The sequence below is a fragment of the Malaclemys terrapin genome, chromosome 11 (genome assembly GCF_027887155.1).
Source record: "Malaclemys terrapin pileata isolate rMalTer1 chromosome 11, rMalTer1.hap1, whole genome shotgun sequence".
Classification (NCBI taxonomy): Eukaryota; Metazoa; Chordata; order Testudines; family Emydidae; genus Malaclemys; species Malaclemys terrapin.
The window spans coordinates 73,736,413-73,750,789 of NC_071515.1; the positions used below are offsets into that span (position 1 = coordinate 73,736,413).

The window sequence follows — 14,377 nt, forward strand, 5'->3', positions numbered from 1 at the left end:
TGAAGGTCAGTTTTCATTTCCATTTGTCTTCTAAAGCATTTAAAGGAAAGCTGTTCTGTTAGAATATATGTGGCTAAGCATCAGACATGGACCTTTGGGAAACCTCAAATTACTAGTAATTAACTTTATTGCATGGGGTTAATTAATAAGAGGTAACTTAAATGGGCAGAAAATGTGTTCATCGGTTAATGATACAATTCTGTAAGTGATGATAACGATGCTAACATAGTACTGTGCTTAGCACTTCACATCTTTTAAGTGCTGCACAAGCAGTAAGTATTCTTTCCAACACCCCTTTGAGGTAGGTATTACTATCACCTTCTTACAGGTGGCATAATTGAGATGTACAAGCCTCCACAGAAGCAGGGGATACAAGGAGCATTCTGGTGCAGGGGCTAAGAAGGGGAAGGCGTGTGTCGCCAGAGGGAGGAAGCATGGCTAAGGTGGACAAATCTGCACCTTTGCAAGCCCAATGTGATCCACTGAGGCAGGAGTGAAACTTAAGGTAGCCTAATGGCTGTTCTAGCTTGTATTAGGGGTTGTCCCAGGGCCCCAGAGGACATAAGAACCGAGACAAATTCTGCCCCATGAATCTGGCCAGAGATTTGAAATGTCTTATCCATTAGACGACCCTGCCTTTCTAGGATGAAGTGGGGAGGGTGCAGATATATTTTTCAATTGAACTGTTGTTGATTTAAGGAATTTACAGAAAAGACGTTAAAGAAGGGGAATAGACATTCGAGAGTCCTGTGTTCCGTTCCTGGAGATGCAGGTGACCTTGAGAAAGTCACTGCATCTCTCCATGTCTAAGCTTGCCTGTCCCTAAATAAGGATAGGAATGCTTGCTTCTCGTGGGTGCTGGGAGGCATTTGTACAGTGCCTTGGGATCTTTCTGCAAAATGGCGTTGTACAAATGCCAAATGACACTGATGGGCTCTGTCAGCCACTACACAGGGTACATATGTGAAGGGGACAGGACAGCAAGAGGCTGGATTTATGGCATTTGGGTAAAATTTTCAACAGCGCCTGAGTCCGTGGGGAAAGTCAGTGGGACTAACTCAGCCACTTTGAAAATGTTTCCTCTTTATTCTTCCTTTGGGGCATCCAGGGTTCCTGTCTCCCATAAGAGGCAGGAGTCTGGACACTATCACCAGTGGAACCTTGAGATGTGTGTGGATCTCTGTTGAGGTTCATGGCCAGCGAACCAGAGGTCTTGTGCCTCTTCTCTGACTCCTAGATCTCCACTTCCCCTATAGCCCGTTGGCAGGGCAACTCCTGCAGGAATCCCGCTATCAATAAACACTGGTTGCTACCCCTGAATATGCTTTCAGGGGTGGGGCATTCCGACTTACAGAGAGGGGCAGCAGGTAAATGAATGTCAACAGTGTCCTTCACAGAGGTTAGGGGAATTGTCACAGAAAGCAGCTGTCCTCACTGTTCCATCCTTTCCCTGCTCCCTGCAACAGCATGGAGTCATCTTTGGAGTCATCTTGCAGAGAGGTTTCTGTGGAGGATAGCAACAGTGCCCACTTCCACAGCCTGTCATACCCAACCTCTAATATTTTCATCACCGCCATTAGCACACGCAGCAGGGAAATGCATCTCATTATTATTAAAAATGACTACGGGTCGCTTTTAATTTGGCCATCAGGAACGTTCCATAGGACATATTATCTCAGACAAGAGACTCTCTGGATCAGATTCTCCCCTGCATCCAAACACAGGGCTGGAGGTGTCAGGGAGAGGGTTGCAGTTCCTGGATCTTGCAGGCTGCTCTTTGCTAGCTCTAGCCTTGCCGTGAGTTGGAGCAGTCATGGGGTTGCTCTAAACTATTCGGAAAGGGATAGATAATAAGACCGATGCCACGACATAAATCCGTGGTATGTTCACACTTTGGATGCCGCATGCAGTTCTCATCGCCCCATCACAAAAAAAGATGTATTAGAATTGGAAAAGGTACAGAGAACGGCAACAAAAATGATTAGGGGTATGGAACAACTTCTGTACGAGGAGAGATTAGCTTCAGCTTAGACTTGCCTGTTCATTCTTCCCTTTCATGTTTCACCCTAGTGCAACTCAAAATTCACATTGCCCTCTTCATTGTAAGGTGGCACCCTTGTGTGCCAACGTGGTGGTGGTTTTGCAGAAACTGCGTTGGACCTAGAACACAGTTTTTTTTTTTTTTCCCCTGTTCCCTAAAAGATGCTGTTCAGGCTCTCGGTGTTCGGATCAGCATGAGAATCCGGATCTAGATGGGCCTTGAACTCAAGTAGGATTGATGTAAACGTACAAGGTGGAGCAATTGTAGAGACAACCGCTGCATATGTTCTGCAAGTGTAACGCCGACAGACCCCCAGTTGTCGGCCGGCGGGATCGAACCTGGGGCTTCTGGAGTTTAGTGAATGAGCCTCTACCATGTGAGCTAAAAGCCCACTGGCTGTTAGCTAAGCCTTTAGAGCAGAATCATTTTATCTCTTGCTACGTGGTCTCAGTGCCACTAGATGGGACAGAACACCACCCCCAGAAGGTGTGTGGGTTACACAAGCGTTTTGCATCTGGTACTTTTATGCTTAGTGACACCCTTGTCGAGGTATGAATATAAAGAGTGATTTGTTCGTCAGAGCCCTAGAGGAAGCAAGCTGGGCTCAGTTAAATAACCTGGTGGGATTGTTAGTAAACGATGACGCGAACCACAGGAAAAAAAAACTGGCATGTGCCATCCCCACGGAGCAGCTGAGCATGCTCCCTCCTGCCCAGGGCTACAGCTGGTATAAATCAGTGTAGCTCCATTGACGTCACTGCTGATTTACACCAGCTGAGGATCTGTCCTGTGGGAAAGAGCAAAGGGCTGGGCCATCACAGCCTGGGAACAGATAATGCAGTTTTAGTGCACGTAGAGTGGATGGATTGTCTTTCTTTCCCATCTACTTCACAGGGTATGTCTTCGCTACCGGCCGGATCGGCAGGCAGCGATCGATCCAGCGGGGGTCGATTTATCGCGTCTAGTCTAGACACAATAAATTGACCCCCGAGCGCTCTCCCGTCGACTCCTGTACTCCAGCTCGGCGAGAGGCGCAGGCAGTCAACGGGGGAGCGGCAGCAGTCGACTCACTGTGGTGAAGACACCACGGTGAGTCAATCTAAGTACGTCAACTTCAGCTACGTTATTCACCTAGCTGAAGTTGCGTAACTTAGATCGACCCCCCCCCCCCCCCCCCAGTGTAGACCAGGTCTAACTGAATCACTGTGTATAAACAGGTTACTGACTCAAAAAAAATAAACATACAACATCAAGGAGATTATCCAATATACGGTAGGAAATAAAAACATTGGGGCAAGCGCTGCTTTCGGTTGCGCTGGTGTATCTTCCTCCAAGTCAACGAAGTGATTCTGGTTTTACACCGGTGTAATGGAGATCAGAATGTCTTACTTCACTTTAGATCGGGTTTGCCTCCCACAGTTTTTACTTCTATTCAATTCCCTTGCTGCATACTGTTATACCTCTTTCTTCTTTTAATAATCGCTTGGCAATAATGCTTTGGAGGAACACGAACTAAAATGAAGAGATGGGCAGAGATTACACAATTCATAAACACATTTTTTCCCTCTACTTTGAGGCTTATGTATTGTTTGTGCTTCCACAGTTGAAGTGCAGCTTAATTTGTATAGCTGCAAACCACATTAGACCAAAGGAGAAAGGCAGGGGACGGGGGAGGAAAGCCTTCTCTTTTGGGGAAAAAAAAAAAAAATCTTCTATAGCTTTTTCACCTGGTATTTGTTCTCCTTATCTGAGATCAGAATGAAAGTGGCATTTTGGTTTCTTAGGGACAGAAAACAAGCTGGGTATTTTGTTATCAGTAAGGGCTTCTCTTTGAATGTATTATGTGTGGTACAGGGTATTGGTTTTGAATGTTATTGTTTCGAGTGGATCATAGATCAGAGGAAGAAATAAGTATTTCAGCCATTGTGTGAAGTGATGCGGTCCCAGAAAGCTTTCTCTGTGTGTGTTTGTGTGTGTGTGTGTGTGTGTCAGGGGAACAGGACACTTCCTTGCCTGTACTATCAATGCTGAAATGCTTAAAATTAATTGGCTTTTTTAACATCTCCAATTAGATGTTTGCCCAACTACTGTGAACATGGAGGAAAATGCTCCCAGTCCTGGACCACCTTTTACTGTGATTGTAGCGAAATGGGTTACATGGGAGCAACCTGCCATAACTGTAAGTAAACCAGTTAAGCATACTTGGATAAGGCTGGCCTGATAGAGATTGTGGTGCTAAAGCGCAGAGGGAGTGCTTCGAGAAGTCATCTGTTATTACAGGAAGCAATAGACTGCACTCAGACAGGATTGCAAAGGGTCAGCAGTTAGACTAGAAACAGCAAAGGAATCCATTACACAAACACACAAGTCTCTTGACACACTTGAAGAAGAATTTCTGGAGATAAATCAAAAGTCAAAGGACTCTCTTTCGTTCTTCTTTATCGTGTTTTCTCATCTCCTTCTTTTCAGCCGCCACCAAAGAATTGGGTTTCTTTTTCTAACTTGCTGTTTCTCTATTTTTCACATTTTAGTGGTTCATCAAGATAGCTTGCTGTAGAAAAATGTGTGTGTGTATTTTTGAGGGACTGGTCATACCACTGCTATGTAGCAAGCTCATAATAGTGATAGGAACAGGTAGTGTGGTGAAGAGGGGGTGAAGTATGATGTCAGGTGTTCAATACTTGTGCAAATGGTAACATGGCTGTGGGCTGCAGAGGATATGTTCTGTTAAATATTTTTTTTATTGTATATGGTTTTGTAACATCATGTGTGTGGGGAGGCAACTTTAACTCTTTCACAACAAAGTTTTTACATATTAATATAACTGTATATTAATTATATCTGGTCAAAATTTATCAAATTACAATGTTCTGATGACATTTCAGAATTTAAAATACTGTACCAGGATAGCTATGTAGCTGGTCAATTTTCTTTGTGCTTTTATTACCTTTCAAATTTTAGAGTAAAAAAGGGAAACGTAAAGAAAATATTCCTAATTTGTTTCTCCGTTTTTTTGCCCAGGTCTAATGTCCATTCATTAATAGACATACCAATAGGCATGTGTGTACACACACACACACACACACACACACACACACACACATCTCTGTGTATCTCCAACAATGGGCTTGAGGGATAAAGCTTTTTACCTCCCTCTGTTGGTGCCAGGGGGAGAAGACAAGCTGGGCCATGCTTCATTTACAATTTTATTATCCACCACTCTGCCATGAAAATTTTGATAGGAGGTTTTTGACTCAGCCATAGATGTGTTCAATAGTCATATCAAGTCTACTCTTTCTGGCATAAGCTTCCCTCATAGCATCTTTCCCATATGTGAATATGAATTGTCTTCCTGTCTGCTGAGACTGTTGTAAACGTCTTATCTGCACTTCCCTTCAGCACAGATGTCCGCAGAATGTGCATGTAGGGCCTTTTCTTTTGTGTCTTCAAAAAAAACAAGCGAACAAACAATAATTCAGTTCTTCGTTTTCCTTATCTTTCTTTCTGTCTTCAATACCACAATGGATTTTCTGCTCTGGAATTTGTTCCTGGTGTTCCAAGCTAGAGCAAGTAGGGGACAGATTCCACACTTTTCAGGCCTGAACGGCCTCACCTCCACATCCCTCCCTCTGTCTCGATCTCTGAGCAGCTACATTTCAGGGCTCCCAAGAGCAAGGCACAAGTGCTTTGCTTTATCATGACAATCCTATTTCCTGCTTGAGTGGTTCTCAGATCGTCTTTCCATTCTCCTTTTCTCCTCTTCCAGCTCCTCCTTTGCCTTCACCCTCCAGCACTGCTCCTGTCAGGAGCAGGTTAGGCATTCCTTCTTCTTTCATCCTGTCTGTCAAGGAGACCCACACATGATCCTGGGTCTAGTGTGGGGTGCAGTAGCTTTGCAGCCAAGAGACTGGCACACAGCCCTGACCCAAACCTCAGTGGGGCAGGGACCGAACAGAATTGGTTGAAGTGACCTCCCCTTGCCAGAGAATTGGTTTGAATTCTAGGGAAATTGTGTGATCCCTGGGAAGGGTCATCAGATAGCAAGTATGAAAAATCGGAACACAGTATTGGTGTGTGTGTGTGTGGTGAGGGCAGTGGGGGCGGGGGGAGAAGAGGCGCCTATATAAGAAAAAGCCCCAAATATCAGGACTGTCCCTATAAAATCGAGACATCTAGTCACTCTGTCCCTCAGGGTAATAAAAAGATCCCTTGTGATTGGCTGTTAAGATGACATTGCGGTTAGATTAATTTTCAGCTGTCTGTGGAAATAACATATTCCTTATCAGATCAATAAATATGTATTTTAAAAAGGGACAATAAGCCATCTGTCATCCAGGCATATCACAGCAGAGTTTGTATTAGTCCGTCAACAGCAGAGCTGTCAAAGCCAGTTTTCAGGAGTGGAGATTTCAGTTTTTGGCATTTAACATGACAATTGTTACCCTCACTCTTATAGTACAATCATTCCCATAATTTAATGCCTGCATTAAATCCTTCTGCTGTTAAAGCTAGGAGAGAAGGAACCTTCCTGATGCATATTGCTTTATTTGTTGTTGCTTACAAGGATGTTTAATCAAATACCCATCATTCTGAGCTTATGAGAGCAAATCTCGTGATGAAATTGTGTGATATGCCACATCTGCCATTAACTAAAGACTTCTTTAATCCACCACAAGATCGTCTGCCCTCACAGCACCCATTGTGGATAAGTTTACCAGGTGAGGGATTTATGGTAGAGGACACATGGGGAGCTTCATGGTCTGCAGAGAAAGTGACAAATAATTATCTTTTCTCAGAGCACACTCAGCATCAACCTGGGTTTGATTTACCACAAAGGCAATGGAGCCTTCTCAGTCGGTTTTGTATCAGACACGGAACTTGTGCTGCGGCAGAATTTCGGTGGTATTTTAGAGACAGTCCGCTCTCTCAATGTGGGCAGCCAAAACCATGACACACATTGTTGAGGACTGCAAAATGACTCAGCTTCCCGGAAGTCTTCATGCCTTGAACATTGTTGATCAGAACACTGTTGTTTGCCTTGACCGGATTGCATACACCAAGTAAAGATAGAGCAAATCTTTTGGGCCTGATGTATATAAGAACTGGGTAAAATAATCATCCTGAATCTTCATCCTGGGATCTCAAAGCACTTTAGTAAGAGTACTTAACAGCACCCTTTTGTAGTAGGGCTAAGAATTAAGGAGAATTTACTTACCCAAGGCCACTGCTGGAGCTAATGGCAGAACTGGAAATAGAACCCAGGATTTTGATGCCCAGTTGACTGCTCCAATCATCAGACCCAACTTCCATCTTGTGATACAGTTTATTTTTTTAAAAGAACAGGAGTACTTGTGGCACCTTAGAGACTTACAAATTTATTTGAGCATAAGCTTTCGTGGGCTAAAACCCACTTCATCGAGTACACAGAATGGAACACACACAAAGAAGATATTTATACATACAGAGAACATGAAAAGGTGGAAGTAGCCAGACCAACTGTAAGAGGCCAATCAATTGAGATGGGCTATCATCAGCAGGAGAGAAAAAAAAACCTTCGAAGTGATAATCGAGATGACCCGTAGAAGGTGTGAGGATATTTTAACATGGGGAAATAGATTCAATTGAATTGAATAGTTCCATTCTATGCATCTGATGAAGTGGGTTTTAGCCCACGAAAGCTTATGCTTAAATAAATGTGTTATTTAGAGATACCTTAGAGATGCCACAAGTACTCCTGTTCTTTTTGCGGATACAGACTAACACGGCTGCTACTCTGAAACCAGTTTATTTTTTCTATAAAGTCCTTTATTCGAAGGATTAGAAAGCACAGAGGCAAATAAATGAGCCAGAAAGGATCTCACCACACCAAACTCAACTAGCATTTTGCATGCATGCACATTTGCCATGTATCAATTGCCATCTCATCCAGCCACTGTTTGGTAATACCTGTGCATTCCATTAAAAGCAAGGTTTAATGTTCTCTAGATTTCCTTAATCCCTTTATCTGCTATAACACCATAAAGTGATTCTGAATTGCTTCTGCCTGATTTTAATAAAATCACTCATGCAATCAGAGAACAGCAATACCATGTGATATGTGACCAATCAGAAGTAATCTATGCAGCTCGTATTTTCAATATTAACTACTGAATATTTGCAATGAACTGTATGTGATCAGTTCCTAAAGTAATGTTGTGGAAAAAGTCACCCACGCATTGATTTTAGTTCAGAGACTCAACCCTGAGGCCCGTTTATTGAATACACACCAACGCATTGGGGGTAGCAGCCATTAGGAACTGCTCCCCCAATACAAAGCGCACGGAGATTTTTAAAGCTTAAAACCGCAAACAAATTACACACAGTTAAGTAATAATAACCATATTAGGAATTTAAATGACATATACTTGGGTAATAGTGACCTTATTAGGAATAAGAGAGTTAGGGTCTTTTGGTACTTTTTAGCATTCTTTTGCAACCTTGGCTAGGATGGGTGCAATTTGAGTGAAGGGCTTTTTGGTGGTTTCCAATGCTGTTACAACTTTGCCTTTTATGGGGTGCTTATTACACAATTGCCCCTTACAGGGTACAGTTACTCAATGGGGATAGTCATACAAATGGGGTGGGGGAGGCATGGTTACTCATTTTAGATGATTGCTTCACACTTCTTGCTTTACACAAGTGGTTATTCTATTTCAAAAGCAGTAGGCACATATTGCAAATTATTCTTGTTGCTGGGGCTTTTCACCCTCCTCCTTTCCAGCCCCCCTTCCCTCCCTGTGTCATAACCTCTGACCGCCACTGTCAAGGAGCACAACACTTAGCTTGGTTTAGGCTCGTGGGCCTGTTAGCCGCTATGCAGGCCCAGGCCAAGAAGAAAAGCCTAGACCATTGGGGCTAGCTTATCCCCCGCCCCCGCCACACACACACACAGTAATTATAAATACATTGGGAAATAAATCTTGGAAAACTGATTTTTTTAAGTGAATGAATTTGTTGAATGATTTATTTGTTGTCAGCTCTAAAAAGGTGATGTATCTCATAAGGCAAACTTTTAGTGAGTGTTGATGAGGAACCAGTGCTTGTGGTTCATATTGGTATCAATGATTTAAGGAAACTTAGCTTAGTTTACTAGAAGAATGGCCGAAGTCCAGAGTCTCTACTGTAGCTTTCTCTGCAATTAGTTCAGGTCAACATGCAGGGTTAGTTAAGCAGTGTCTTCACATGTGGATGAGAAGAGAGTGCAAAGAAGAGGACTTTAAGCATACCAATCACAGGGGGAATACTTGGGAAAGGCAGAGCCTATAAAGAAGGGGTGGACTCCCCTTTAATCAAAGTGGAACTAGACTGCTCGCACAGAAAATGAGCATGGTTGGGGAATTATTTCAACTAGGAGTTTGGAGAAAAACTGGCAGATGTTTAGGCCAGACAAAGCCAGCTGCTAGGGATGTCAGTAATGAAATGGTATCTCTGTGTTCAGTGAAAGATAATACAGAAATTGCAGTTGAACTGAGGGTGGGGGCAAGATGAGGTTGAAAGTAAATGTCCATAAACTTGCAGGCTATCAGATTGAGGCTATCCCTATGCCAAAGTTGGAGGTGTGATTGCTGCTCACGTAGGCATCTATACCCCTGCTAGCTTTACTCTAGCTAGCGCAGCTTAAAACATAAGGAAACACATGGTGGTGTCCAAGCTTACCCGGAGCCCTGGGTAAGGGCTCATGTTGCAATCTGGAAGTGGAAGCTAGACACTTTCAGACTGGAAATAAGACATGTTTTTAACAGGGAGGGTAATTAATTGTTAGAACAACTTACCAAGGGTTGTGGGGGATTCTCCATCACTGACCATTTTAAAATCAAGATTGGATATTTTTCTGAAAGATCTGCTTTAGGGAAAATGTGGGTTAGTTTCATGACCTGTGTTAAACAAGAGGTCAGACTACAATATCACAATGGTCCCTTCTGGCCTTGAACTCTTTATGAATATATGTGTTTCACAGAGAGTTAGGAATGGGCTGGGGAATGCACCATTTTGACCTGTCAGTGATGTGCGCATTAAGAACTCCAAAAGGACAGCTCACCCTATCCTCAAGAAGCTAATCAGAAAAGAACTGGATAGTACTTAGGGAATCATGTCCCTCACGGGGTGAGGCTTGTAACTCTTAAGCGATGTCAGTTTAAGTAATTACATTTGGGAACATCTTAAATGCCTCAGTGAAACACTGCAGCATCCTTTTAAAACTGCCTTAACGAGCACAGCCCTTCTGTGAGAAGTGACTGCAAAAGTGGCACGACGGAGTTCTGTGTATAACATCTAGCTCACCCTCCCATAGATCTCACAGAGCTAATGGAAGAAAAAATAATAAACACGGATTTATTACAAATGTGATCAAATATGATGTTGAGATCCTCAATGGCTGTAAATCAGTACACTGCCATGAAGCCAGTGGAGATGCTGACTTACACCAGAGGAGGATGTAGCCTTAGATCAGAGATGGTCCAAAAAACGGGGATGGTCAACAATGAAAAACTGGTTTTGCCAAAAAAAAAAAAAAAAATCCATTTTGAATTGTTTTCATGTGGAAGGAATCGAAAAAATGTTTCACAACCGTGTTTTTCAGTTTTAAAGAATATTTATTTCATCAAACTGGCTTTTGAATATTTTTTATTAAAAATTAAATGTCTATAAAATCACTTTGATAAAATTGTTGATCACATTTTGATTCATTTAAAAAATAAAAAATAAATCATTTTTTCACAAAAATTGAACATTTAGAAAATGTCGACAATCTTTAACCAAAAATATTTTCTCAGAAAATGGTGATTTTCGATGAGACCAATTGTTTGAAACATTTTGACCAGTTCTACTCAGTAAATTCTGAATAGTCCTACTCTGTTTAGTAAAAGTGTCATTAGTGCAAACAGTGGTTAACATTAACATGTCCACATTTGATAACACTTAAATAGTTATTATAGCTATTTTCTATTCTTGGTACAGACCCACTGTATGACTAAATCTTGGGAAGCGGAGACTTTAAGGACCACTACAGTAATCCCTTTACACTGATCCCAAAATGGTTGAGTCTCAAATCAGTGAAGTTTGGTTGGGCAGCAGGAACCATAAAATGGCACATAAAGATTTGTTTAATATACATGGATAAGACAGATTCTCAGGGCCTTGTTCTGACTAGTTGACTCTTAATCTGTTGTTCACTTTCACAAGGCTTTTCTGACTATAAATAGAATGAGAACAGAGAGCTTTCCCTTTTCTCTTGGCCATGCAGACGTCCTCAGGTTAGTGTAACCTAAAGCATGAAGGCTCTGGTTAGCAAAACGGAATTTCATCATTTTAGTTTGAAACGCACAATAAATGCAACCTACAGAAAATGTGAAGCAGACATAAGCATGGATAGGGCACAAGAAAATGTGTCCAGGTGACCTGCAATTGATAACAAAAAATAGGGGGTTGTGCACTTTTTTTTTTTTTTTTGCACCTTTTTGATATATAATGCATCAAACACCTTTTTCAAGCCTAAGAAAAGAACTAGACTCCTCTTGCACACTTCTTCCTACCCATATCAACCAATAAGTGTCCCCATTAGAGATGCAGGAACCCTTCTTCCTCTCAATTTTCCCTCTGTCAGAGAGCTGTCATCACTATGGCCTTTGTGCCTTCCCACTATGTCCTGATCTCTGATCCAAGCACATCATAGGTGCTTACCTATGCAATTATCTCTACCGTGACAGCACCATACATTAACACACAGTAGCTACCCAGCCTCTGTAATGTCATTTTTTAAACTAAAATCGTGCAGATGGTGTTATAGAGCTAAACAGACACAAAATTTGATTACCCAGAGTCTTATTTATTTAAATTCCAGGTTACCTTTTCCCTGTGGCGATCATAAATTTTTATAAAACCCAATATCAATGGAAACATTTGTGATTAATTTTTAAAATGCCATTTGAAACATTAAAATAAAATAGAGACACGTTTCTCATCGGGGCTTGAAATCTAAACATTGAAGCATTGTGTTACTATGTGAAAATCTTAAGACTGACAAGGAATCAAATGGAAACTGACTAGTGTATTTTTATCATTCGGGATGAGAGAGATGGGGGGGCGGGGGAAAGAAAACAGCCTAAACAGTGAAAAGCAAAACAACATTTTTAAAATTATTTCAGTTATTTCTTTTTTAATACATTTCTAAATGTGTCTGTTTATTCGGCAAATACTATTCAACCAGTTCTAGTTTCTTATGACAATGGTAAGAAAATGTCTCTGAAAAATATTTGATTTGTGTGTCCCTTTAGACACTGTTCCATGCCAGTGTCACCTGCCTCTTGTCCCCTGACCATAAGAACATAGGAATTGCCCATACTACATCAAACCCACAGTTCATCTAGTCCATTATACCATCTGTGTCATAGAAAGGTGTAAAAAACCCTGCAGTAGGTTGCTATAGAATAAACCGCACACATAAATAGCTTCCTCCTAGCCCCGATAGCAGGGCCGGCTCTAAATTTTTGCCGCCCCAAGCAAAAAAAAAGTGCCGTGCCGCCCGAAGCCCCGCCCCCCCGAGCGCCGCACTGCCCGAAGTCCCACCCCCCGAGCGCCGCGCTGCACAAGCCCCTGCCCCCCTGAGCACTGTGCTGCCAAAGCCCCCCTGAGCGCCGCCCGAAGCCCCGCCCCCCCAATGCCGTGCCGCCCAAGCCCCCCCTCTGAGTGCCACCTGGCAGAAACAAAAACAACAACAAAAAACCTTCCAGTGCTGCCCCGCCGAACCAAAAAAACCCAAAACCCGAGCCCGCCCCACCCCAAGGTGCCACCCCAAGCCCGTGCTTGGTCGGCTGGTGCCTGGAGCCAGCCCTGCCCGATACTTATAGGCTGCCTTATTCCCTAAAGCTTGATGATTTATATCTCTTCCCAAACTCTTGCTAATTATTTACTATTGTAACTCTGTTATAGCCAAGGGGAAGACATGCTAGGACAGATTCTCATCAGGTGTAAATCTGCATAGGTCCATTGAAACCAATATAGCTGGACTGATTCATGCCAGCTGAGAATCTGGCCCATTGTCTGCCTCTTTAGGCCGTGGTTATCAACTATCATGGCTGCAAAAGCGTCATGTAGTGGTGAACGGATCCACATTACTAATGGCTGGGTCTTCACATTGTTCCTTGTTAATTCAGAGAGAAGATGTCTGGTTCCCAGGCAATGTGACATTTGGGAGTGGAGGGAAAGACCCAGTGATGAAGAGTGGTTTCTAGAAGCACCAGTCCACTGCCAACATGCAGTATTTTATGTCTGTGCTCCTTGCACCATCCTTTGTACTAACTAAATAAAAAAGCAAGGGATGTAATCAACGAGTTCCCTAATGAGCCAAGATGAATTGTTCTGTATCGATGATGACAGCAAATTCGCTAAATGAATTGCAATTTGGGAACCTTATGAATTCATCAAAGCATGACTGCTTGGCTGCCTACTTAATCGCCTGTTATGATCTTCCCCCTTCCACCCATCCTGGTTGCCTTTGTCAGCAGTATCTGTAATTGAAAAGCTCCCTGTAGCCTTTAAGACTGTGAATACATGAGGAACAGGTTGTGGTTGTTGGGTTTTGTAATTTAATATATACATATGTATTGCTAGAGACGGGCAATTGCAGCTCTTCTAGGCGCTCACAATTTACTATGCATCAGACAAAAAAAAAAAACACCTCAGGAAGAGACTAGCTGAACTGTGTTTAATGCAGAATGAATATTAATTAGGGACTCAATCCGGTAACTGTCACAGTCAGGGCATGTTTGACTTCCACCAATATATTGCCTGGAAAGATGATACCCCAAACTGCAGCTTCATCAGACCTTGCAAGGAGTGAAGTCTAAGGGAAGGCCCGATGAGAGATTTCCAAGAAAAAAATATCCTGGTACCGTGAAAAGTACCGGAATATTTTGATGGGAACTGCCAGAAGGTCAGGAGGTTCCTGGACCAATACTGTCTCCTTTTCCTGCTTCGCCCTCGAATATACCCCACTGAATTGGACCTCTCTCCTGTTGAGGCGGGACAGCCCAGTATTAATAGACAGGAACACTTTCCTATGAGCATCTTTCGCAATTTTTGACAACCGTCGTCCCACTTGCTTAGTGGAAGCTGCACTACAAAGGTTCCAGCAAAGACAAGGCCCAGCTGCTTTGAACGCTGCCCGGTTCCATTGAACTGCAGCTGACATTGAGTGGAACAAGGCAGCCCAACTGCGTCATGTTTGGTGTGAACTTAGTGAGGAAGTAAAAGATGAGCTAGCCTTCATTGAGACCTAACCTGCTTGGATGCTTTCATTGA

At 42.7% G+C, this 14,377-nt stretch overlaps 1 protein-coding gene across 3 annotated transcripts in view; it reads left to right on the forward strand.

The window, feature by feature from the left end:
• CNTNAP5 (contactin associated protein family member 5) overlaps positions 1 to 14,377 on the forward strand; it is a 409,890-nt gene that overhangs the window by 253,560 nt on the left and 141,953 nt on the right. For all 3 annotated transcript variants that reach the window (XM_054043237.1, XM_054043235.1, XM_054043236.1), the window contains one exon: positions 4,114 to 4,220. In XM_054043237.1, the coding sequence (XP_053899212.1) occupies positions 4,114 to 4,220 (107 nt within the window). The remainder of the gene's footprint in view (positions 1 to 4,113; positions 4,221 to 14,377) is intronic.